At 33.9% G+C, this 27856-nt stretch overlaps 4 protein-coding genes across 5 annotated transcripts; 2 read left to right on the top strand and 2 right to left on the bottom strand.

The window, feature by feature from the left end:
• Nucleotides 1–331: 331 nt before the first annotated feature.
• Nucleotides 332–11196, top strand: LOC120626765 (protein CREG1). Of its 2 annotated transcripts, none has more exons than XM_039894440.1 (6): nucleotides 332–488; nucleotides 2161–2347; nucleotides 4157–4311; nucleotides 5310–5429; nucleotides 6973–7054; nucleotides 10958–11124. In XM_039894440.1, exons 2-6 carry the CDS (start codon nucleotides 2170–2172, stop codon nucleotides 11122–11124), a joined length of 702 nt encoding a protein of 233 aa, XP_039750374.1. In that variant the 5' UTR covers nucleotides 332–488; nucleotides 2161–2169. The 2 variants fall into 2 exon arrangements, with proteins under 2 accessions (XP_039750374.1, XP_039750373.1); XM_039894439.1 differs by lacking the exon at nucleotides 332–488 and adding an exon at nucleotides 1814–1932 and having other exon boundaries at nucleotides 10958–11196.
• Nucleotides 11197–11757: 561 nt separating this feature from the next.
• LOC120626764 (golgin-45) lies at nucleotides 11758–19460 on the bottom strand. Its single transcript, XM_039894438.1, has 6 exons — nucleotides 19305–19460; nucleotides 18738–19228; nucleotides 17587–17724; nucleotides 16734–16795; nucleotides 15592–15967; nucleotides 11758–13955 (listed from the first exon to the last, which is right to left on the bottom strand). Exons 1-6 carry the CDS (start codon nucleotides 19330–19332, stop codon nucleotides 13812–13814), a joined length of 1239 nt encoding a protein of 412 aa, XP_039750372.1. The 5' UTR covers nucleotides 19333–19460; the 3' UTR covers nucleotides 11758–13811.
• Nucleotides 19461–22250: 2790 nt separating this feature from the next.
• On the bottom strand, nucleotides 22251–24297 carry LOC120627127 (glutaredoxin-3). The gene is made up of 4 exons (XM_039894982.1): nucleotides 23968–24297; nucleotides 23501–23669; nucleotides 22933–23198; nucleotides 22251–22495 (listed from the first exon to the last, which is right to left on the bottom strand). Exons 1-4 carry the CDS (start codon nucleotides 24015–24017, stop codon nucleotides 22318–22320), a joined length of 663 nt encoding a protein of 220 aa, XP_039750916.1. The 5' UTR covers nucleotides 24018–24297; the 3' UTR covers nucleotides 22251–22317.
• A 167-nt stretch (nucleotides 24298–24464) lies between these two features.
• Nucleotides 24465–26620, top strand: LOC120626871 (prefoldin subunit 5). The gene is made up of 3 exons (XM_039894654.1): nucleotides 24465–24697; nucleotides 24777–24986; nucleotides 25482–26620. The coding sequence occupies exons 1-3, from the start codon at nucleotides 24596–24598 to the stop codon at nucleotides 25653–25655; spliced, it is 486 nt and encodes a 161-aa protein (XP_039750588.1). The 5' UTR covers nucleotides 24465–24595; the 3' UTR covers nucleotides 25656–26620.
• Nucleotides 26621–27856: the final 1236 nt, after the last annotated feature.

Raw genomic sequence — 27856 nt, 5'->3', positions numbered from 1 at the left:
GCTACTATAGTAATATAGTAGTATAATAGAGGTAAATAGATCCAAGTTAGAACGACGAAAAGCCAAAATAAAACAAGAAGAAAGTATCTGATGTGATTGAGGATTTACTAGTCATGGTTCTAGCTTTTTATGGCCTTTTACTACTGTCTTTAGTCTCGGTTAACTCAAAAAAAATAAAAAAAATAAAACCTTAAAACTAAAACATTTTAGCACGGAGTAATACCTACCGTATACATTACAGATTATAATAAAGTGAGCATTCTAGAGGTCGACACTCGACCGACATGTTTGATTTGGACGCTGACAGTGACACTGACAAATGACAGTGTCATTGAGGAAAGTATTCCGCATTCGAAATACGAATCAAATCGCCGTCGTCATTCAGAAATTGGCGCGTTCGCGTACTTCCTTGTTAAAAGGGGAAGCGCGCTTTCAGAAATAATTTCCTGTGTTTGTATGTAAATTTTTGTTTCTGGTCTCCCAAAAATGTAAGTTCTATTTTAATTTATACTTTTTTTTTTTTTAGTAGAACGCATTTATATGGTAAATATTTAATGTAATAAAATATATATTTTCATAGAAACTCTCTTTGTGTATGTTTATATTTCGAAGATTTGGCAGTAGGTATTAGTTCATAAACACTTTGAAAGTTTAATATGATAATAGGTAATATAATCATACCTATTTTTAATTAGACACGTGTGTGGCCTTGAAATGATATATTATTTAGGTTTTGTTTGGTCTCGAATTATTTCGCTCTACATAGTTGTAGTTGGAAGCGGTGATAGCCCAGTGGTTAGGAATTTGGCTTCACTTTCGGGGAGACGAGTTCGAATCCATATCCATCCATATAAATCCGTACATAAAATATAGCTTGCTTCAACGGTGAAGAAAAACACCGTGAAGAAACCTGCATGCCGGTTAAGAGTTCTCCATAATGTTCTTGGCGGGTGAAGTCCACCAACCGCAATGGGACTACGGCCTAAACCCTTTTGATAGTGAGAGGAGACCCGTGCCCTGTAGTGGGCCGGTAATGGGTTGATATGATGACGATGATGATGACATTATTGTAATAAGGAACGTAATTTCTTTGTATATTAATGAAATTTATTCTAAATGAAGGATCTTTCTCCTATGATTTCACGAGTGTAAAATTTAAAAAAAAAACATTCAATTTATTAGCCTTTTAATTAATAAAATAATAATATAAATTGACATAGATTCATTAGGGGGTTTTCCTGGGATATGCGCATCTAAACATTCATAGAAACTCTACTATTAGACTATCAAGAAACTCAGTTTTAGCGAAAACCACTGGTTAAACCCTAAAAGAGCCGCAGCCTCTTTTTTTCAAATTCGCTAACTTTCAATAGGTAACTTGGAACTCCCAAAAAGGGGTAAATTTCCGAAATAAAAGTAGTCTATGTGTAATTCTCTCCGTGGCTGTGGAAGCCCCGCCTCATCCCGCAGATTTGTCAGAGAGTCATAATTTTTTTTTCTATAAGTAAGAAGGTAATTATAATAATAGATTTATTGTATGGTACCTAACGTATATATATATATTTTTTGACATTCCTAACATAGTTTTCATTTTTATTTATTTGTATCAATACATGAATCGAAAACGAATGTAGGTACGTGATTATGGCTAGGTACTATTTACGTACCTACACATTTGTGTAGGTAGTTACCTACTGCGACTTTATGTCGTTAACTATGTTATTTTTATGCTCTTTGCAATGATCACCTTTGATCATTCTTCTCATAACGTAGCGTGTCCATGAGGTTCGAATCTAAGACCATTTGAATTTCGAACGCATTCAATTTTTGCAAACGCAACGAATTTCGCAACGTTCGAAATTTAGTAATCTCGTGAATCCAAATTGAGTGATCATGATACATAAATTATTAAACTTGACGTCTCGAGTTACAGTGAGTGTGATAATATTCAGAATTCCGTGCTGTCTGCTGTGGCCTTAAAGTTGTAGGTCGATTCCCGGCGGGGTCAATTTTATAATTTATAAAGTTTATGCTCATAAATGAAAGAAATATTGAAGGAAAAAGATGTGTGTTTTATAGAGTCCAATGATTTTGTTTTATTTGTACAACTGTAGCTTGTGAAGAAACTTCCCTGTATTCTAATATTTTTACTTTTTGTAGATTGCAAACATGTGGAAATTATTATTTATTTCCTTGAGCGTTATGTATATTGGTGAATGCTCGCCGCGCGACAAGCTACACAGAAGATGGACCCCGAATGACATTGTAACCCTTACGCCCCATCACAGCGGCCCTCCTGACCATAATAAACTGGTTGCAATGGCGAGATATGTTCTACACAACTGTGGTACGTATATCTTCGGAACACAATAATGTAAACAATAAAAAACACCACATATTGCGCAATAGATACTAGATATATGAAAAGAGTTACCAATTTTAACAAAATACGTAAAAAAATTTAAGAAATTAGTAGATACGATTCTTAGAAATAGTGGAAATATATTAAGATGTCAGTAACACAATAAGTACTTATCTAAGTACACATTAGACAGTTTCACATTCGTTGTACTAAGATAGGATGCCTGCGGGGAAAATCTAGGAAATGTATCCCTAACGCTGTGTCCCTAACGCTAATCCGGGATTCAATAAATCAAATCGAATCAAAATTTCATAATTCATGTAGGCCTATCACAGTCACTTATGAAGCGTTCATACATATATGTTTTCATAATTGTAAAGGGATGGTAATAACTTCGTTCGCCAACCTAAACCTAAATCTCCGAGGGTTTCAAACGCGCCCTGGTCTAAGAAGAGCCCCAACTTAGCCGGGTAATTTTTTTTTTAAACACCATCTCACAGTAAATTAAGTCCTTACGTTTTATATCAACTTTGAACTTTTTGTGGCAAATCTCAAAGATTCCATGGCCCTTGAATTAATTAGGAATTTGAAGTAGAATAGTAAACTGCACTGCAGAGTATATTTTTGCTTTAAATTTTGCTTTTAATTTTGTTATATATTTAAATTATCCTGTTTCCGTGAACTCCACTCAGTCCACTCACCCCAAATACATAGTACGTTTGTTAATTGTCTTATAGGAATTTTAGCAGTCCTCTAGACTGGTTTGTTTTGTTTTGCCCATATGAACTAGACATTATCCTTAACAACTTGTATGGAACTGGTTAACTTTGAAATTGAGAAAGTATAAAAACAAGTTTGCAAAAAATCCGACCACGCGATTATGCTCTTCGAATAGATAGGTAGGTATGTTTTCCTATGAGAAATTTTAAATGTTTGTAATAAAAATTACGGTGATGTATCTAATAATATATAAAGACAGTAAGTAACAGTAACAGTTATCTCTGATAAAGTTTTATCCAAAATGCATTTAATCTTTTTTGATGGAATAAAATCCCACTAGAAGATTATTAAGTATAAATAAGCATTGATAATGTATCTGCAAACTCTTGACCCACACATTTTATGGGACGGACCTAAATACCTCCTTATCTGTCATAAGCGTAAGGAATTACCTGCATGCATTCCATATGCCATCCAACAAAAGTGCAAAGTTTTTGCAAAGGCATTCATAGCCCAATACTGAATTATCCTAATGAAGCTCCAAAAGCATAAAGGGTAGCTAACTGTTTAACCATGTTCGGAAAATAAACAGCTTTCGAATTCCTGCACACCTTTCTCGTAATATAATAGGATCATTTTCCAAATTATAGTTTGGAAAATGATCTTCCCTTTAATTAGGAAATTAGTCTTACGTGATCGAATTATTTGCAAACTAGTGAATTCTTGACAGCCGTGTTACATAATAATATAATAGAAATCTATATGTAAAATCTAAATCTAAAAAGATAAATTTATTTATCCTCCTTTGTACTTCCTCTATATAACTTCAGTATAAATAAACTAGCCAACTCAAATCGTGATCTTCAATTAATCCTACATAGTTTTGTTAATAATTGGACTGTTCAAAGTTAGAAATTTATTAATAAATTTCAGGATTATCAACAAAATTTGGTATCCATTTAGATACCGATCCTCTTTGTTGTTCTTGTCGGTAAAGTCCACGACTTTTGTTTCTGTTGAACTTGGCTCACTTTTCCTCATTTATACTTTTCATGAGATAATACTTTTATACAGATTGGGCATCGATAGCATCAATATCTGTTCTACCAGCCATTGAAGGGTTCCCCTTCTCCAACGTGAAGTCCGTAGTGGACGGATCCATGGCTAATTCTACTGGAATTCCGTACTTTTACATGTCACCGTTGGATTTCACCGCTCGAGATTTGTCGGTAAATTGAGTATTTTTAAGTGATTGTAGTATTTAAATGACCCGTCACATAACAGTAGGATGGGCGCTACCAGATAATTATCTACCATTTCCTTGTCCAATTACTGTAAGGTAGACATAATTATTTTGTGGCGCGTATACTTTTAGTAAAAAGCGGTTATAGACTAGTGTGGTTATGGCCTCTCTAGAGATCGCCGGCACCAACCAACCACCACCAACCTCTAATTTTTAGATTTGTATGTTTTTAATTTATGCAATCAAATATCACTGTAATATTTTGGATTTGTCGATATTTCGACCCAGTTGCATGGATCGTGGTCACGACGGGACTGCGTAGGTACGAGATGTCAAGTTGGATGTCACGGGCAGAATCTGACTACCCGCTTTCGTGTTCTTTTTGTCGGTATTTCACAAACTGTTCTACACACTACTCTGACAACGTCACTTTTAAATTGAGAAGCTGTACGATGCCTTCTTGGTTTGCATAATTCTACCACTTGATTACACACACTTGCTAATTTAAAACCGCCCTCACGATTGAAGTTTTTGTGCTTCCGTTTAAAATCTTTAAACATCACTGTTTAAAAGGTGAAGGAAATCATCGTAAGGAAACTGGCGAATTCTTCAAAACATTCTCAAAGGCGTGTGAAGTCAACCAATTCGCACTTGCCTAGTTTGGGGGAATACAGCATAAACCCTTCCCATTCTGACAGGTTAACCTGTACAGGGCCGATATTGGTTGCCGCTAATGATTATGATGATAAATTTTACAAAGTTTAAGAAAAGCTACAAGCACACTTCTCTTAGCTTTTTCTTCAATATTAATACTCCACACAAAACAGATCCGCAATGTCCTAACAACTCTGTGCGCACGATTCGCTCTGACACCAGAGTATCCTCAGGAGATATTACTTTAAAATGAACAATTATTACTAAGACTGCAATTATTTACTAAATGAATTAGACCTTTAGTTTGTATTAAAATAATTTAATTTCCAGAAAAATAGTCGCGCTACAGTTTTGGTTTCGCTCGAAGAGACGAGGTACTGTGAAAACCAAAAATACGACCCCGAAGACCCGCGGTGCACGCGGCTTATGCTTTCTGGAAAAATGAAGAAGGTAACTTAATACCACCTCACCTATATAGGTATATCTACTTCATAATTTCTTCGATCAAATTAAAACTTTGTTTATTCAAATAACTTTCTTATGAATATTTTAAAACAACTAGGTATATTAATTTAATAATTAAAAAACCTCCACTAGTCCCTTTCATTTGATACCCATATTGAGGGAGTTGTGGAAAAATATTGATTCGATATTTTGCGGCAGTTGCCGGGAAAGATAAGAACACTCCCGATAATTCACCTTTCAAACAAAAAAAAACAAAAACGAAAGGTTCATCCGTTCGGGAACTACGATACCAAACACACACACAAACACACGCAGACACACAACACACACACGTTTACACTATAACACAAATAAACGCTTTTATATTTCTCGAATTTTGCGCTTTAGTACAATTTGAGTCCTAATAATAATTAAAAGCGGCTCCTGCTAGACGAACACATTTATATTCGTGAATGTGAGAGTTTTTTAGAATTCGCATGCTTGTGATATTGTCTAAAGGTTGAGTCATAGATCAATACCTACCCCACCTGCAGGAAAATCCAACAGGTGCATTAGTCGGACTATAATCTTATCGGTCATAAACCGGGGAATCCCCGCACGACGCTCTTTTTAGTTGTGTCAATTTAGTTTAGAGAATCATTTAGGCACCAATTGGCAATTTACAATAGAATTGGCACCAATTGGCAATTTACAATAGAATTGGCATTATCACTAATTAAATTTATATACCAACGCGGCTAAGTCACGTACCTATATCTTATCTTATGTATCGTAGTAATAACAAAGATATATGTAATCTGTCAGCGTGAACTAAACGATAATTTCATTAGGTATACACAATATTCGTTAAAACCTTTAATGAAAGATTCCCTGGCTAATAATGGCGCAAATTGTGTTACACACAAACTAAGAATATTGATATATTACCTAAATTGTTCTTTCGTTTATTGAAAAGCGCCATTCTTTTCAACATGTTCTTTGCTGCAAAATCTCGAAACAAAAATTAATTGACATGTCTTAATACCATTGCGATTACTTTAGTTTAGTTTTGTGGGTAATTTGGAGGTTTGTGTACAACAGAATAAGCACCATAGTCTAAGTATATTTCCTTAGCGGTATGAACATATTGTCAAGACCCCTATTTTTTTAAACTTACGTAGGTACGTCTAAAGTACGTAAACAACGTGTTTTTATACAAATTTATACTTTTAAATATCTTTTTTACTGTAGGTAACACTTAAGGAAATATAAAATATGCAAATATGAAATGTATGTAGTAGAAGTTTTTACTGCAAGGAAACAATATTTTTTTTAGATATTGTATAAGCTTTTTCAATGCATTTCTTTTATTTAACAGACTGTGGGGCAAAGCTAGTTCTTAATAAGTCTGGATAAAATTTTTGTTTGCAGTCACCATTTTTCTTGGCTATAAAACAAGATCCATAAGTATAAAGCGAGTATAGATAAGTTTATTATCTAACACAAACTAAACTGTCTTCCTATATTAAACAATGGCTGGTATTTGCAGGTCAAAGAGGGAACCCCAGAGTACTTGTTCGCCAAGGCGGCTTTGTTTGAGAGGCACCCGGCTATGGCCAACTTCCCACCAGGTTTGTAAAATTATATTATTATTTGTGATAAATTTATTTTCATCTTGTTAGTACTGCAGGGCCACTTACACAAACTAGATTGAACTAAATAATTTATGGACTATAAGACAAGTAAATCAAAGATGACATTAGACATTATAAAAGGCATGATATTAATATAGTGTACTGTAGTTATACTCTGTATATTGAAGTATGTCCTATGGTCATTCAATATTCTCAGAGTATCTCAACAATTCACGGAACAATGCTGTCCACCCGTCATAGAATAGATGCCATAGAGCATTGCTTTCCAAGAGCGCAATAAATGACGACAATGAACGCGGTATATGTGCCATGCTTCGTGCAACAGTGTTACAGGAAGAGACCACGAACACTTTGTTTTTTCGCGAACGCAGCTTATTGTTATGAAGATCTTGAGCATCGACTCTCCTCGTAAGATTTGGCGCATAATTTTTAGTAAAAAAAAAAAAAAGAAATTAGGTCGGGTAAATGAAGAGGTAATAACCATAGCACCGCTTGAAGTATCTAAGCAATCTGAACTGATTCTAAAATGAGTCCGTATTTTTTTTCGTATGGGTGCCAGACGCAATTACTGTGTATGTTTCTAGTTTGTTCCTAAATTAATATTACTTGCTTTAACGGTGAAGGAAACATCAAAAGCTATCCGTATTTGGCATTTGCGGTGGACTGCGGCTTTAATTTGTCTCATTCTGAGAAGAGACTCGTGCCCTGTAGTGGGCTGGTAATGGGTTGATAATGAATATGAGACAGAGTACTAGCCATTTTAATAATGCAAATCACTTTGTTTTTTTTAATACAAAAGTATCGCTGTGAGTTCCGCGTGTCGCACCAATATACACTAAGGGTGTACGACGCGACGTGTCGAATCTAAAATATCCTACCTTTCGTTATGAGCCGGTGGCTGCTTCTTGTCGGCTTAACAAAGCGTGCAAATGTAGCTTACGGACAAATTGAATGATACAATTGCATACACAGGAAATTTTAAATACGGTAGAAAATATTTTGTTTTTGAATGCATTCAAGGATTTTTGAAAAATAAAAACTTTCGGTCTATAAAAGTTTAAATGTCTCCAATCATTTATGTACACGGAAATAAAACCTGTTTCTTGTACATACCTACTAGTATGAGAACAATTTTGGTTTTTACAACTTCAACATTTTTATTTTGCAAAATTCTTAATTGGTCTGACCCAATGAAGTTATGATCCTGATGCACGTTTTTTTTACATTATTTTTATAATGCCTCCAATTATGAAGGTACTATGCTGTTCACGGCTCCTTTCCTATGCTCTTATTAATATATGTGGCGTAACGTCGAAATGTTGCTGAGTGTACTTAGACGGTAAATCAGAATATAGTTGTCACCACCTGTCTTCTTCCCGCGGGTGTCGTATGAGGCTACTAAGGCTATATAACGGAGAACGGGCGTCCTCTGTTTTGCTACTATCATTTACTGCGATCACCAACTAGTCTGCCCAGCGTGGTGATTATGGAGAACCCTCGCAACGCCCTTGGAAGAGGCCTTTAATCCAAGAGTGGATTGTTCTTATAGGCTAGGTATTCATTGATTGAACTTCGAAAAGTCATGCAGTGTATCGTCACACCTCAACTGACCACACTTTTCAAATGTCAGAGCTCTGAAAACTTTGTATAGCTATTCCGACGTTATGCCTCTTTATATTAATTAGACCACTACCTTAGGCCAGATATAGGAAAATACATATTTAAATTCTACTACTTTCGTAATAAAAAGCATTCAAATCATCATATAATTAAAATGAACATCGATGATGTTATCGCAAATGCAAAATAAGCAAATCCGCTAGACCTTTGACATCGCTGTCTATATTTAAAAAATATTGAATGTTCAAACTGTTTCTATTATCTCTGGTTTACGTCATTGCTCTATAGGGTTGTCGATGTCATTTTTTTTGTTATTCCGGTGAGTGTGTAATACCAGAGAGCTTACAAATAAATCAATGTCTAATACCATCATTTTATTTTCTTTGTTATTTGTTTTCATCATCATCATCATATCAACCCATTTCCGGCCCAATAAAGAGAATGAGAAGGGCCGTAGTACACCACGATGGCCCAGTGCGGATTGGTGGACTTCACACAACTTTTAAAACATAACGGAGAAATCTTAGGTCTGCTGGTTTCCTCACGATGATTTCTTTCACGGTTGAAGCAATTTATATTTTAATTGCTTAAAACGCGCAAATCTTAGAAAAGTAAGAGGTGTGAGCTGGGATTCGAACTCGGCCCCCCGAAAGTGTAGTCGAAGTCCTATCCACAAGGCTATCACCGATTTTACAATGTATCACCTATTAAACTAGAAAATATATCCGTATGTATGGGGTAACTACCCTAAATCACTATTTACTACGTACATTTTTCGTTTCGTTTCGTTTTTCATTCCCGCAGGGAAATGGCAAAGGTATATAACCGTACAGCCATGTCTTCAGTGTTTATCAAACTAAATGTTAATCTGCGAGTTGGCTATGCCACGGTCGTAGACTCTACACAGTGAATTAGCTGCAATAAAAAAAGAGCAAACAGAAAGCTACCTACATAGCATATCTGATCATACCGGCCTAGTTCGATCTCCATATCGAAGAAAAAAAGGAAGAAACACAATATGAGAAATATTTTTTTTTTTACTTTAAACAAAAAAAAATGTTTTTTTTAAATTACGAATTCGTTTAAACGAACGTTTTTCTTGATATATCTATGATAATATTATCATATAAGTGCAATGTGAGAAAAATACAGTAATTTTTAGTTTCAAAAAGTCCTTGACTTTCATATAGATATAATACAATATAATACAAGCACTTGTATAAAAACATGACAAGCGCCCGACATAAAACCAAGCTTGCACTTCCTTGGTATAAACTTAAAATAGTTGGTCGAAGTAGTCCATATTTCAGATCTATCATAATTTATAATAAAATACCGAATATCATTAGGGAAGAAAACAATGACATCCATTTTAAGAGGAAAATCAAAGAATGGTTATTACAAAAATGTTACTACAAAATCCATGAGTTTCTAACTTTATAGACCTCGAAATCACGACATGCATTATCTAATCGGGTGTATATTTTAAAAGTAGATAATAGGAAATAATAAATGTATACTAATAGGTACTATGTTATATAATGTTAAATAATCGTCTTATTTCAATTTAATTTCATGACATACCACAGTAATTTTTAACATAATTTTATGACAAAACAATTCTGCATTATGGCTGAGCAATTATTTCATATTAAAATAGATTTATTAACCTGACGATCTTTAATGGTAACTAATTATTCTGACGCCTAATATATATTTCTACTAACACTAATTAGAATCCTGAGATCGTGAATTTGTAATAGTTATAAGGGTCAAACTGTTTGTTATTGCTATGCTCTGACAGGGCCTCATGACTATCTGAGGGCATGGATGCAAAAAAAAAAAAATCGGGAGTAGAGCATCACCTCAACGCTTCGCTTATGAGGCGTGCAAAACGTTCGTTGTACACGTTCCTAGGCAGTTATCTTTATTTTAATAAGTTTCATTTTGAGAAACACATCAATGCTTTTAACCATATCGTGTTGACATTGGACGATATATGAAATCATAACGAGATTTGTCCGGAACATAGAGATAAGAAATTAGGTCTTGTACAAAAAAAAAAGTACGTGACTACATTTTATTAGCAACATACTAGTAGGTATAGACGATAAAATAAGTGACATTTCTTATTGATAAAAAGGTCAAGGCACATCCTAATTAAAAGATCGGTACTCCGAGGAAGCTATATTACTTAGTTACATCAGGATAGTCATTTTCTCAAAGAAGTATTGTTTAATACCGAGGTTTTGCTTCCAGATCACGCCTGGTTCATCGCTAAGATGAAAATCGCTCAAATAGCGATGGTGGATTGGTTCGGCGGCGCCAAGTACGTTCCAGTTAAAGATTACCTCGCGTACAACTACACCGGAACTGAGATGTTAGACTATCACAACCGGAATCACTACAATTTGGACGAAGCTTGAAATTATGTTACCCTTTTATGTTATTCTAACATGTAGGAATTTATTTGTATTAAAACTTGTAGTTTTGTTATATACTATGCTTTTTCCTTACAAATAAAATACTCGTGTTTTCATTAATTCCCGTTATATTTTACATTTTCGGATTTGAACTTCTACCCTTCTTGTTGATGTACAAGATTTGCCCGCTCGCAACCGAGGGAATGTTCTCTGGTATCAAACTAAATACCGTCACAGCATAATTAGGCCCATTTTGCTTTGACAGTATTTAGGTTCATGCCACTCACTGTTGAGTCGCAAATGCCGTTTCTACGTATTCGTAAGTGCCCATTAGTCTAGTAATTGAAATAAAAACTGTGAAGCTCGAAGTTCTAGGTTCGATTGACAGTTCGGACCATGATTTATAAAAGATTGGATATTATGCTTGAAACTCTTAGAACCTGCCCAGAGATGGGATATAGGATTTACACCCCGTGCCTCGGACCTGGTTAGAACGACCAACCCACATTTGATCAGCGTGTTGGGCATATGCTCTAAACCTCTTATGGGAGTAGAGGCTAAAAGTCGGAAAACGAAGTTTAAGCATTCTTAGTTGTGTCTGTGAACTGGTGTAATAAAATAACTAAACAAACAAAAAACAATATACCAAGTGATATTTATTATATAAAATAGTTTTATTAGCCCATAATATGTACATTTAATCACAGCGTTGGAAAATACTATAATTTATATATAAAACAAAACCAAAAATTTTCTAAAACGCTGTTACTTATTTACATTTTTATTTTTAGTTAATTCTATTTATCGACCCAAGCCATCTATTACAGTGCATTAACTATATTATTGATATTTGTATTTATTTCACAATATATTTAGTGTTTCCTTACATCAGTACACCATTGTCACCCTCGGGTTCCTTCCCGCAGGTGTCGCATGAGGAGAACGGGAACATCCTCTGTGTGTTGATCTACAGTAGTCTTGGGTAGTTCGCAAACGACCTAGGTAGGGAGAGCGCTCCTTTAAGTGAACTATTATATTTCTTTTAGTTCACTTTACTAGACAGCGGCGCTATGTGACCAACCGAGATTTACTTACTGTGCGCGCCTCGATATTTCGATATCGATACTAAACAACTTCACATCCCCATCCATAAAAATAAACAAGACTTTCAATAATCATAAGTAAATTTTTTTCTTTATTTATGGTTCTTAATAAATTATTTCAAAAAAAGAACTAATTCGTGCATCCTTGGATTATGAACTAAATTGAGCACTCTCTGTGGTGACCGGTTAGGCCCATGACTAATATACTGAAATCATGAACCCGTCTGCCCAGCGTGGTGGTTATAATCCAATCCCATCGTTGGGTTTATGGGCAAACAACGCCTCTAGTCAAGCAGAGGACCGATAAAAGCGATTCATGATTAATGAAATATTCTTGCGTTTTTAAACTCGTTAGGGACATTAATCATAAGAATGTAAAGTATCTTAAACCGAAAACTTATATTAACCCTACCAAAAACAAAGTTAATGTTTATATAATATATTTAATTTATGTATAAATATATCTGAGGGTTCATTGAATAACGATTATGCAATTCGATAGACTTGCAAACTTTTTACAAACATACATATGTAGATATACCATGTTAAGTAAACGTTAGTTATCATTAACGCCCACAAACCAGAATTAAAGCAGCGTGGCGAGTCAAATGTTGGTAATTCCTTCTCTCCTTTCAGAGATATAGCTAGTTCCCAGCAGCAGGACATTAATACAACGATAAATAATTAATTACGATGAAAAAAAGTCCGGAATATGTGCTGTCTCTTCTTTGAAACTTGCCTTTCGCACTGTTGAACCTTATAACCTTATCTGCTAACCTGCTAACCTTATCTTTTGATGGTTAAAAAGAAATCCAATAATTTACCCAAACACAATTTACGTGATAAACTTTTTTCTTAAAGTTGTGCAAATTTGAGCCGATTTTTTTTTTATTTCTATAAACATTTACAATTTGTATTTACAAATAAATTTACAATTAGTATTACTAAGACATAATGCCAGTTTATAGTCCTGACCGACATTGCTTCTACAACTATAAGTTTCTATTGGCATATTTAACATTGCTTACGTAAAAAATCAAATATAATTTTTAGAATACTTTTGCATCCCAGTTTATAATAATTCTTTTTTTAACTGGCAATTCTGTTGTACCTACACAAACATCTAAAACTACTAAACGAATGTAATGTCCTAAAGAATTGACTTTTTTGACCTGTCAGTATATATCACAGGACTCGCGCCATTGTCTTAATATTCCGACATCGTTCTCTCGATCGGAAGAGCAACTACTGAGTTTCTTGCCAGCTTTTCTAGGTAGAATCTGCTTTCCGAACCGGTGGTAGAGTCCCTACAAACTTACTTATATTGACGTAAACTTGACGTTTCAAAAGTGGTTATAAAGTAGGCCTACTTGAAATAAATGAATTTTGAATTTTTATCGCCCGTTGAGTGACTCTAAGCCTTCTTACGAGGCCCATTGTAAGCGATCACGTTTCAAATCCGTAAGTCGTCACTGGCAACACGCACAGTTGTTCTACGACTTCGTTTATGAAGTAAGCAAAATTAAAGATATTTAAAAAAAAACCCTTAATACAAATAAAGATTAATTACACGCAGTTATTTAATCGTTAAAGCAATTGAACCTTTCCATTGCAGTGTACACAGGAAGCGACCTGTGGGGTAACGTTACCACTGTTGTTGTAAGCGTGGTGCACCAATGCATTAACAGGTTTCTCGTCCACTTTCTTCATATGAAATGGCATTGCCATTACCTGAAATACATTATAGTAATAAATTTACTATTGTCTCAAATATTAATATTAACTTAACTAATGCCTGCTGTGAAGCGGTAAGAGCCCGGGATAAGGACTTCGACTTCACTTGTCTGGTAGGAGGCCGTGGCTAGTTACCACCTTACCGACAAACACGTGTCGCTAAGCGATTTAGTGTTCCGGTGCGATGTCGCGTAGAAAACGATTAGGGGTATGACTACCGTACTCCCAGGTTCGCCCGCTACCATCTTACACTGCATCATCACTTACCACCAGGTGTGATTGCAGTCAAGGGTTTAATTGTAGTGGAATAAAGGAAAAAACAACTTTCTTTTTTTAAGCAAATAAAATACTTGCTTCAACTTCACTTGTTTTAACGGAGAAGCAAAACATCGTGAGGAAACCTGCATGCCTGAGAGTTCTCCACAATGTTCTCAGATGTGTTGAGTCCACCAATCCGCACTGGACCAGCGTGGTGGACTACAGCCTTAACCCTTTCTCAGTTTGGGTGGAGACCCCTGCCCGGTAGTGGGCGGGTATTGGGTTTATGTAATGATGAACTAGTGTCTAGTGTGTTGCACGGTGTCTGACTAACAGCTATTCCCAACATCTCCTGATCCCCAGTGCTATCTCGAGTTTTCGCAAACTGTACATAAGTATACCTAAGCTATTACAACACTCTTGGCATTATCCCGTTCACTTGCTGTAAGTCCTTTCTACAAAGGTTGCCTGTAAGAGATTGCTTGCAGCAATAAGGCCGCCTTTGCATGTCTACTTTGTATACTGTATACTCCTTAGTGTTTCTTTTTCTGTATGTTATACGTGCAATAAAGTGTTTCTTCTTTTTCTAACCTATTTTTAAAAATATCAATGTTTACTATTTATCTCTTGTTATTATGATATATTACGTTAAAATAGAACAAAAAAATTGTGAAAAAATATTAAATTTTTTTGTATGATGTGAAATCAAAATATCGAAAATAATTCTTAGAATACTTTTGCATCCTAGTGTATAGTAATTGTAAATGAACGGATGTAATGTCCTAAAGAATAGACTTTTTTTGATCTGTCAGTATATACCACAGAATTCGCGCCATTGTCTTAATATTCCGACTTAGTTCTCTCGATCGGAAGAGCAACAACTGAGTTCCTTGTCGGCTCTCCTCCGTAGAATCTGCTTTCCGAACCGGTGGTAAAGTGACTACAAACATACATACTTGACGTTTCAAGTAGGCCTACTTGAAATAAATGAATTTTGAATTTTGAATTTTGATCGACCGCTGAGTGACTCGAAGACTTCTTACAAGGCTCATTGCAAGCGATCACGTTTCAAATCCGTTAGTCATCACTGGCAACGCCAGTTCTACGACTTCGTTTAAGAAGTAAGAAAAATTAACGATTTTTAAAAATTTCTTTGAATTCCCTGGGTCGGTGAAGGAAAACAACGTGAGGAAACCAGCATGCCTGAGTGTTTTCCATAATGTTCTCAAAGATGTATGAAGTCCACCAACCCGCACTTGGCCATCGTAGTTGATCCGGCCTAAACCCTTTCACTGAGTGTTGCTGTATGAGTGATGGTTTTTCACTCTGCTCGGTCCATCAATTAATATAACTATAAAAAAAAGAACAAACTTGCCTTCTCAGCGTATGTTTCAGCTTCAGTGGCTGTTGCTAACGTCTCCAAATAGCTTATATCCTGTTTCTCAATACTACTGCTAATATTCTCGGACAATTTTAAATTTACCGACGCCAAATCGAGTACGTTAGCCGAATGAGGCATAGCAGTGTTGAAATTGAGTTTTCCAATCGTTCGGTTCTTATTGCCAGAGTATTCTGATATGGCAATATTTTCGAGCCAGTTCTCGTGGAGGCTGCACAAGTTTTTATATGTTAAAATCAACATGTCTCTCATTCTGCATTTCTCGTCGAGTAACTGTTTTATTGCCTGTTGCAGTGTCACTGTTTTCTCGTTGAGCATCTTCTTACATAACGCTAGTTCTTCGATCATTAGGCTGGAACAAGTTGGTATTAATAAAAGTTATATTAATGAACAGCTTTTAAAAAATAAGATTAGTTGTTGGTTGAAATTTTTATACCTATTAGGCCCACTACTTCATAACGCACCAACAAATTGTAAAAAGCATTTGGCTGTCCAGAAACTAATTGGTGACAAGTGTGTTTCTGTTCAACACTCTGGCTTAGATAAGGTAACGCTACAGTAGTTTCCATCGCTGATTAAATAACAAGTAATATTTAACAAATAGGCGTAGTCGTTGGCCACATATTCTACTAAATGCAAATAGCAGTGTTTGAATGCCAAGATATAATAACACCACTATGGTGGCTGCAGACTTTGCCAATATGAAGTTCTTGATATTCACTGCTACCACGAGTCTAAGCAGTGCAGGAGCACTGGCTCACTGCTGTTATACACACTACATATGTTTATTGAGTAACACACAAACAGTTTTATTTGTTAATATATATATTTTGCCTCGTTTATTTTGATTTACTTTTTTTTTTACAGAGGACCTCCACTATCTTACTATCTAGTTTAAAGAATTATTAGGATTTCTAGTAGTACTATCACAAACTTGGACCAATAACAGAAATAGTGGTATCTAGTTAAAGTACAATCTATAGAGGTGTCAACTTTTGTCAACAAACTAAAAAGGTTAGCTCAAAAATTTATGTTTCCTGCATTATACTCTCATTCTTAATTATATAAATAAACTTGTAAACAAACATAATAAATAACTTCAGATATAGTTAGTGTACCTGCTAGCCAAGAATTTGCTTCTCCATACTTCACATTGGCCAGCAAGCCATTCAGTTTGCTCCTAAAAAAAACAAACGGATAATAAATAAAATGATAAATTAATAAATATATATTTTATATGTATTGGTGAATAATGTTATTTGTGCAATATTTAATTAAATTGGAAAAAAGTAAAACTTGCTAATGTTATAAATGCGAAAGTGTGTTTGTTTGTCTTATCTCCCTTTACGCTCCAAACCAATTATAATCAACTTTATTTTTGGCATAGAGTTAGTTGAATGGCCGGAGAGTCACATAAGATACTTTTCATCCCAGCCGGGCTAGCACAGGCAAGAGACGAAAATTAAAAGTGTCCAGAACTTTACCACCATTTATTATTACACATATTATTTGGAAATTATTTCCACTTGTCAGTGAGCATTGGCGCAATGCTCCCAGAGTTACTAAATCTGTGGGAGAAGATACATTTTTTACCTTTCTCCAGGGAGAGAATTGTCTCCTGCCTATGCTAGCCGTGCAGGAAAACAAATGGTTCTGACAGGATTATTAAAAAACTAATAAACAAGGACAAAGGATGGAGGCAACAGCTAGTTAAAAATAACCGGATTAAAATGACTGCCTTCATTTTCTACAGTGATGTGAAATAGTTATATAATATAAAATAGTATAGAATAGTATAGGATGAAAGCCTTCTTACAGAATATTGATCTAGGTTTACAGCCTATGACAGATTAGCAAGTTTGTTACTTGCCAAAACTGCCATTTTATAAATGCGTTGATTTTTTAAGACTAGTTCAATAAGAGGCAATTTAAAGCCAAAATAATTAATAATTTATACTATATAAATAGTACCTGATGAGTAGACAGGTGTTGGGCTGAATTGACTAAAGCGTTTGCCAGATGTTTTTTGTCTTCGTTCAGTGAATGTACTTGAAACTCAAGGTCCTCACCCATTGATGCTACCAGCATTGTCTTTAGTTCCTTATTTACCTGTAATGATAAAAATATACATTGCGTAACATATTATAGTCATGCACCTCATTAATGTCTGAATTCTGAGCGCAGATATCTTCATAAAACTGTCATATGAATTCCATGACAAAAGGTTTAAAATGTTCTCTGAGGTACAGAAAAAACCTAATTTTGTGATCACATACATATATACACAGAACTAAGAAAATACAGAATCTGTGTACACAACTAATATTGAAGCATTAAAAATAACACTGTAGTAGTGTTTCTCGAACAAATGGTTTGTCACTTCATACCATTTAGTAGTTGACAGTAATTGTTTTACTTCTAATATTCTAAGCAATTACCATAAATTGGGAAAAAGAGAAAAAGTTTGTGAGCTAGCAACATTCCGTGGGGGTAAAGTGAGTCAAGTTTGAACTGTTTTTGGACACAATGCACTCCATACAATAATGGCTGAATGAGGATTCCGTAATTTGTTAATTCAATGGATCTATAGTCTTAGTAAAAGCGGTGATAGCCTAGTGGGTAAGGTGTTGGCTTTCCTATTTTGGAGACAGAGTTCAAGCCTCTGCATGCACCACTTAAATCTTAATATAACTTTCTTTAACGGTGAAGAAAAACATTGTGAGGAAACCTGCATGCCTATGAATTCTCGATAATGTTCTCAATGGCATGTGAAGTCTACCAATTTGCACTTGACCAATGTGGTAGACTACAGCAGAAACCCTTCTCATTCTGAGGGGAGACCCGTGTCCTGTAGTGGCCCTGTAGTGGCCCAGTTGTGGATTGAAAATGATGATGTTGACAATAGTCCTAGTAACCTAACCACAAGACTAAAGTAAAGTCAGCAGAAAATAACCAATTTATTTATATTGCATACACATTCAACTTTAACTAAACTCGTATGATTATTAGCATTAATGATCCAACTATATTTGTTGATCCTCAATGCAAAGAATGGCCTTTGCACACCATATTGTGTTTATTTATTTATTTATTTATTATTGTAAATAATACAAGCTAATTACCTGTGCTTGTTGTTTCAGTTGATCTTTTAGGCTTTCATTTTCCTTTGTCAATTCATCAATTCTCTTTTCCATTTCTTTATCAATATTAGTTTGATTAGGTTCAATTTCAGATTTATCACTGCAAGACGGAAGTTTGGCCCTCGGCTTGAACTCATTGATATTTGTGTCCATTTGTGACATTTGAGATACTAATTTATTAATGTCCATGCGATTCTTAGATTTTTTACTTTTAGAAGCAGATTGAGATGTGATTGGTCGTACAGCACCCGGATATGGTTCATAAGGAACGAATTTAGGAGTCTTTGAGTATATGTGAGAACTTTTTTTCACTGGAGTGACGACTTTAGATGGATAAATCTGCACAAGACGACCAGGCAGCAAGGATGATTTGCTGTTACTTTTCAAGGTGGTTTTATTATCTTGTGCGTTTTCATTAGCGCGAGCCTCTGACTCCATTCCATCTCCTGCGGTTCTTATTTTGCTCATGACTTCTGCAAAAATAAATTTTAATGAAATTAAAACTCAAAATTTGCATAAGCCAGCGGACGTATTTGAATTAATACTTACTAGTATTAAAGGAAATTAAGGTATCCATATTCGTATGTTCAATAAGTAAATAAACTCCACAAATGAAAATTACAGAGAAATTATATTTCTCTGTATACGTCTACAAAAAATCAACAAAAACAACCTCAGAAACAGGGCCTAAAACAACTGATGTATTGTTTTGTCTCATGTGATAGGTGACAATTGATTGCACAGACTACGATTCAGGAAAATTAAAGCTATGGCTCATGACCTCATTAGTTATGCTATCAGGCTGTAATAGTCTAAAGATAATAATTAACTTTTATTCTCTTCTAAAATTTCAGTCAGTTCATTTTAACATGACGCGGTAACTGATTGGCTGTACTGGATTTCAGTGTTGCAATTTTCAATAGGAATTGCACCTCCAGAAAATTAGGGACTAACATATTATTTAAGATCTTATAAGTGGCATTTTGATTTACAGAGTGCTGATATATTATCCTGTGGCATTAAAAAAGGTATAACATCCGCGAAAAAATTTAAAGAAATATAATCGGCCGACTGGCGCAGTGGGCAGCGAACCTGCTTTCTGAGCCGTGGCCGTGGGTTCGATTCCCACAACTGGAAAATGTTTGTGTGATGAACATGAATGTTTTTCAGTGTCTGGGTGTTTATCTGTATATTATAAGTAATTATGTGTATTATATTTATAGAAATATTCATCAGTCATCTTATTACCCATAACACAAGCTATGCTTACTTTGGGGCTATGTGGCGATGTGTGTAATGGCGTAGTATATTTATTATTTATAATCAGAATGGTACTGTTTGATACTACATATTACCGAACGAATACAAACAGCCACTTGCAACCGGATAAGACCAGACCCTTCTATTTCTTGAAGGTTTATTTCAGTAACGTCTTTTAGTACATAGGTAAATTTTAGTATCATAATACAACGGCTCTCTTAGATAAAGCAATGAAGAATGTTAAAACATGTTTCAGTGTTTTTTTTCTATACAAAATACGTAAACTTGAAGAATAGTTTATGAATTATAAAGGCCTTTGTACCTGTTTTGGCAATTTTACACTCAGATAAAATTATTAACATGCAAAAAACGTTTCGCACACGATGGCGATTAGAGGAGGTGGAAAGAACAATGAACTGAAAAACTACTCACGCATTAAGTTAAGTTGAACGGACTATAGATCATATTAGGAAGTGGTTTAATGAGGATACAAACACTTGTTTCTTCTTTGACGAGTTTTCTTTTGAAATTACCGCTGTCAAAAGAGAAGAGAGTTTAGTAGAGGGTACTAACCAACAAAAAAAAATTCTAAAGAATTTTTTTAATTTGTAAATTTATTTACCAATAAACCAATACATATACCTATATAAAACAAATCGTATTAGTTATGCAATTTATAACTCAAGAACGGCGGGACGAATTTTTATGATTTTTAGGTTTTTGGAATCATCTCCGTCAGGAATACAATAACGAATATTAAAATATGATATTCATCAATAAAAAAAACAACTCTAACGGGTCAAATTCTGTACGTATATTGAATTTTTAATAGATAGAGAAGATATTTAGAATTTTCTTCCTGAAGCCTAAACTGTACTTTTTTTGAACTTTTGCCTGTCTAGCTGTGTGTCTGTTTCTTAACCGGGCATCACTTGATACTTGGCGTGATTTTAGTTCATGCTAAGAAGTAGGATATGTTTTATCCCAAATTTAAGCACAACTCCCTTTTAATAACATATTTTAAATTGCAATATTTGTTTTATCAGTTCAGTTTGGCTTTAATTTCGTGTATAGAGAAACTGAACTGCTCACTTTTTGAGAGGAAATTAAAAGTGTATTTTGTAGTGCTAAACTGAAGTTAGTCCTGGGGATGGCCATTTGCGATTGCTAAATTTATATGAGTGAATGTTTGAAGTAATGGGTGATTAAAGCCCCAAGAGCAAGAACAGATATATTATTCGCCCACACTTGTCATTGGTTTCAAATGTTGAAAAAATTTGTATCACCTTTTTTTATTAATACCTGTACTACGTTTGGAACAACCAGTACGATTGAAATATTGTAAACTTTTGGTATCTCATTAATGGAAGATATTTGATGAATATGTAACAGTAAGCATGAACCGTAAAAAGCCGCAGGGCACAGCTAGTGTACTTATAAATTTCAAGTTCATAATTTTATATAATGCATACTTGAAATTTATAAATTCATTTGCACATTTCTTTAACAATATTTATAAAATACTTCAAAACGCAAAACTTACTTTCCATTGGATACACTATAATGTTAAGAGTTCGTTAAATGCTATGTACCTACCCTATATATTGAATAAACATATTATGGACTAGCTGACCCGTGCAACTTTGTCTGTGCCAAATCGGTTATTCGAGGTTTTAGTATCTTAAAAATACCTAGAAAACAATTGCAGCGCTAGCAATAAAATTGTTTTATTTCCAAACGTATGTTATTTGGGGCTAGGCGGTTTGTTGCTTTTGAATAATTTAAAAGGATTTTGCAGGTATATAATCGAAATTAATGTTTATAAAAATGTTTATTTGGATAACAATTAATATCATGATAAAAAAAATATAAAAAAACAGTTATTATGACTTAACCATAACAGTTAGACATATAGCCTTGCGGATCCTTTTGTAGATAATAACGATTACATTTAACATGTAGTACATTATTTTTATGTATCATCAATCATTTTCGCGGCGTACGCAAACAGACAGACAGACCGACAAAAATTAAATAAAAATCTGTTTTGGACTCAGTATTGATTATAAAGCATCCTCCGGTCACAATTTTCAAAATATATTAAATGTACAGAAATCTTCGTATAGATAATGTTACAGAATTAGCCCTATTATCATAGTTATGATAATCTTGCTATTAATATCAATAGCAATATAAATTATATGCACTTTTTGGTTCAATGTGATAATATTGAAAAAGATTTTTATTTAAAATCTTTATTAAAATAAATAAAAAATGAGCTACATTTATTGATAAGCATAGTTCAAGCATTTAAAGAAGACTCAAGTTCTCCGTTTGCCTGCAGTTCTTTAACAATGTCTAATCCTCCAATTAATTCTCCCTTAACATATAACTGGGGGTAAGTTGGCCAATCAGAATATGTTTTTAATCCTTGACGAACCTCTTCATCAGTTAAAATATCAAAAGTCTCATACTGAACCCTGAAATAATTATTAGCATAATACAAAGTGTGAAATACAGGACTGACAACCTAAATGTAACTTCTGCCTCCTTTTTACAAACAGTTAAGAAACATTATTATTTAAAACCTTTATTTATCAGTGATTTGTTACATAATATGCAATCAATTCAAGTTCAAGTGACCTTAAGAGACTGATAAGGTTGGTAACAGATCAGCCTGAATACAATTTTGTTTCAATGTATTTGATGAGGATGTGGGAAGAAAAGTCTTAGTCACTTTTTGTTATTAATTTTTAAACTGAAATGGGTTTAAAGGGGAGGATTTTAAATTATTGCAAGCTTTATTATGATGTTCCATTACAAAAATGTAGATGTGTAAATTAAGATTAAGTTGGGAGATTATTAGCACCAATTACAAATAAATATCTCATAATTTTCAGTTATATTGCTTTCTTACCCAGTTCCATTAAGTATTTGAACAAGTGTTTTACTAAATCCACATCTTGGCGACTCTTTAGTGCCTTTCATAAACACCATGATGTTATGTCTATTGATAAGAGCTTTCAGTCTTTCCTCTAATAGTTGTTGAGGTGGGGCATTCTTTAGATATTTAACCCCACTATTGGCTCTGACTTTAGATGTGATTTGGGCTGCATCAGCACCATCAACTCTATCTACTGCTGATCCATCTTTAAATAATATAACTGTTGGTACTGAATCTACCTGTATTAGACAAACAATAATTTAATTACATTAAAATAAAAGAATAATAATAACTTTTTTTTTTTAATGGCATTCAACTATTGTTTTACTAAATAAATAATACAATATGTATGAAAAGAGTAGTACTTAAAATACTGTTTTAATGATAATTCTGATCTAATTTAGTCAGCTGTTGAGTATTTATTTAGCATATAAGTAAGTAGTGTAAGTATAAATGTTTGTTCAACTTAAATACTAAAGATGGTTTTCTTTTTTTCTTATAAAAATGTTTATTTTGGAAAAAATTGCTATTTTCTAGGTACCTTATATTTTAATGAGATTTCCGAAAGGTTTTCAGCATCACATAATCCAAATTTACTCCCACTGGATTGGACTTCATCTAGTTTTGCCAATTCTTTAAGGACTTCAGTAACTTGATTGCACTGTTCTGCCCATTCAGCAGAAAAATGTACAACTGTTAAAGCTGGTGATCTGGCACATTGAGGAAAAAAAAAATAAGACCCTGAGAAACTAATTGAAATTCAAATCAATAAGATTTCTGGCGTTTTCTTATTATGAATGTCATCTGTTACTATTGAAGAATATAAATTGTTATCATGGTATATTTATCACTAATAACATTTACAATTTTAATAATTAACAATTAAATTCATAGAATAAATAGCTTCCGTAAAAATATATGATCGATCAGACTATTACATCAGAGTTTAGAATTTTAATTTATACTTCTTCGTCAAATTTGTTATAAATAAAATTAAACATAACCTACCTTATAAAATTAACGAAATTATCAACAGAATCTATCTTAGTGACCGACATCTCGGAATAAGGTTACGTGCAATATATTTTTGCTTCTTTCAACTATTATTTTATGATAAAAATTACCACGAAATAAATTAGATACTTTTAGTTACACTTTACAGCTTACAACCATCAACCAACACAAAGTAAAATTATTATTCTCGAAATATTAGGTTTAATCTTTATTATTGACATAAGCCATAGACTACCATGGTTTTTAAAGACTGAAATCCCTTTTGATTTTATGTAGCTGTCCTTAGCTGTAGAGGATAAAAACTCTGGCACTAGCACACATCCCATTACTATTGACAATAAATTACATATCGTCAATAATATTGCCTGAGTGTTAGTATTAAATAATATTTAGCCAGTGTGTTTCAACCACAGATCAACCTCTAAACGTTCCGTTGTGTTTATATCCTCTTTGGGTTGAACTCAGAACTTCTTTCAGTTATTGTCAATTCAAACGTCATTATTTGTCTGCAATTTTGTATGGAGGTGTGTGCTTAGGTTATAAAAATTATGAACTTTGAATAAATTCATTTATAATAATTAATTCATTGCTTTGTCCTCTAAAGAAAGACTATTTTAGTGAAATGTCTACAATATCATCTGCACCAGCTCCTGGCATGCACCAGATCGATTTGTCGAAGCTAAATCTACAGCAGTTGTCTAAGCTCAAACAGCAATTGGATCAAGTGAGCCTGCGAAAACTCGTATAATAATACAACAAAAACGTCAATATTTCAATACATTTTATTTTTTGTTCGATTTCAGGAACTTAATGTTTTTCAAGACTCGTTACAAACTCTCAAAATTGCTCAAGGGAAATTTGTTGAATCCGGCGAAAGTGTTGAAAAAATAACGCCGGAAACGAAAGGAAAGACTATCCTGGTTCCTCTAACGGGTTCAATGTATGTCCCTGGCACAATAATTGATACTGATAATGTTATAATAGATGTTGGTACTGGATATTATGCACAAAAAGTAAGTAAATGTTCAAAGAATCATATTTTCAAATAATACATTGAAAACCACCCTTGCAGTATGGTTTGTATCATACAGACATTAGACAATCTTTCTAGTCTAGTGGTGAGCTCTGTATGTAGTCTTTGTGTGAGGAAGCAGGAGGTACCAGCTTCACCCCCCAGCAGGGGCAATTTGGAAGTGTTTAATTTCTGTATCTGTGTGGTCTGGTCTGGTAGGAGATTTTGGCTGTTGCTACAACAACTAACCTACCACACCAGACCAAAACCTAACCTAACAAAGATGTGTTGCCAAGTGCTTCAGTGGTTTAGTATGTTGCAGTGTAAAGATCATTTAGGGTTGAATAACTGCCATACCCCTTACAGGTTACACAACATCTTTTGATCAAAAACAATAAGCTAAATGTAAATCAATCCCAAATGTAGGAAACCCAAATACATAAAAAATAGTAAATGTAATTTTCTTTGAAAGTAAAAATGTATTTTTGTTTTGTAGGATATAGAAGGTGCCAAAGATTATTTTAAACGGAAAGTACAGTTTGTAACTGAACAAATGGAGAAGATACAAATGATGGGAATAGAGAAATCAAAAGTACGAGAAGCTATTATGATGATGATGGAAATGAAAGTTCAGGCACAGGCTCAGGCTCAAAAAGCAACTGCATCATAACATTTGTGTTTTTTAAATTAATCTCTTAACCATATAATCCCTCATTAATTTTAATGCAATAGTGCATTTATTATTTTTGCACTTAATTATCAACAATTAAGGATGAGAAGATGGTTAATTGTCAGTTGCTTTCTTTGCTGTATTAAAACTTAAGATCTCACTGACCTTGGTGTATCAGGCAAAATGTACGTACAAATACACATTACAGGATTTCAGAGTAATGATGGTTAAGTCTAAAACTGAACGCCCCTCTCAGTGTTTATGTGTAAATAACGTGTATGGATCATTGCCGGATGACAAACTAGTGAATAAATAATGCAATTTCACTTTTATTTCATTTTAAAGTGTTTGGACATATCAATCACACTGATACATTGTAGCACATGATTGTGAGCTACAGAATGTACATCATTTTTGGTTTAATAATTTTATTTAGATTTAATTTATATACCTAATAATTGGTTATTTTCTTAATCTTGAATTTTGTGCCCTTCTTCAATAGTATGTATGAACAGCACCACTTGTCTTATTCAAACTTGTAGACAGGCTTGCTGCTTTGGGTTTTATTTATATATTTGAGCGCATATTTTCTATGACCAACATTCTGCCTGATGTCAAATTTACTTGGGAATTTGAGTTGAGACTACCACACTTATTGAACAGGTTTTAGTTTTGGAAAATAAGTGCTATGTCCATGTTATTACATTGTGGTAGTCTTGATAATATAATATCATGCATACATCTTTTAATAAATAATATTATTGTGTAACGTAAATCAAAAAAGCACTAATCCATTTAATATATTTTTAATTGCAGAGTTCATAATTCACCATCATTTTCTTTTGATGTACTATCTAATTTCGCCATTAATTTGTAATGATAATCTGAAAGAACTTTTGTGATGTGTGGTGAGATTACTTGGTTTGTTATAATTTTTTTTAAGGAATGTTGATATAAAGCTGAAATTAAATTATTTGATAACTCATTATTTTTCTTGTTATTTCATATATATATGTATAATTTAGAGAATTGACCACAAGTCTGCAGTCAACATTTCTTTGAAATGAGTAGCTCAAGTCTGCATTGTTCGAGTGTAATAGGACCTATGAATGTTGTGTAAGTCAAATACATCAACACATCGGCTAGGTTTGTAGAGGGCCAAAAAATTTAAATTAGTTGTATCTACAGAATTTGCTACTAAAATTTTGGTTTGAAGTTATTCGATTGAAAACTAGATTTTTCTAAGACATTGATTTGCGAGCACAACTTAGGAATCCGTTTTAACGTAACTACCAACTAACCAAACTGCTCTATTAGTATAACATATGTTCTAGTGATGGACCAACTACTCTTTTATTAGTTACTTGGTACTCTGCATACTTAGTTTAAATGACGAGTTCGCCGAGTAAATTCATTCTCAGATGCAATAATAAGATTTGTTATAAATGTTACTAATTAGGCAAAAATTCTTCCTTCTTTATGCATACTGTGGATAAAAACCCGGCCCAGCCCGGATAAAGACGAGGCGTACTAAATAAAATACACTTGCTTTCTGTAATCGCGACGTACTAAACTAACTTATAACACTTAAAATTTGCTTACGAGACTTGTTAAAGTTACATACACGACACTTGCTACCTGTATACAAGACGTAATAATCCAGCATAAACGACACTTTCTGTACCTATACGATACGTACTAAAATTGCAAAAACTACACTTCCTCCCTATGTCCGAGACGTACCTACCTACTAAACTTGCATAAACAACACTTACTTACTGTAAACGATAAGTAGTAAATTTGCTTATATAGGACACTTGCTTTCTGTGTACAATACCTACCTACTAAACTTACATAAATTTCACTTGCTTCCTGTATTCGAAACATACTAAACTTACATAAACGGCACTTGCTTCTAGTAACATGTCTACAAGACATACTGAATTTGCATAAACGACACTTGCTTCCCTTATAAGATAATAAGTACTGAACTTGCTTCTAAGACACTTGCGAGACGCACTGAACCTGCATAAACGACACGTGCTTCCTGTATACGTTACGTACTAATCTTACATAAACTACACTTGCTACCTGTATAAGAGAAGTCCTAAACTAACTTATAACAGTTGCATTCTTGTATACAGTACAGTAACATGTTTACGAGACGTACGAAATTTGCATAAACAACACTTGCTTCCTGT

Source organism: Pararge aegeria, chromosome 10 (assembly GCF_905163445.1).
Source record: "Pararge aegeria chromosome 10, ilParAegt1.1, whole genome shotgun sequence".
Classification (NCBI taxonomy): Eukaryota; Metazoa; Arthropoda; class Insecta; order Lepidoptera; family Nymphalidae; genus Pararge; species Pararge aegeria.
This window is presented reverse-complemented; position numbering and strand designations above follow the sequence as displayed.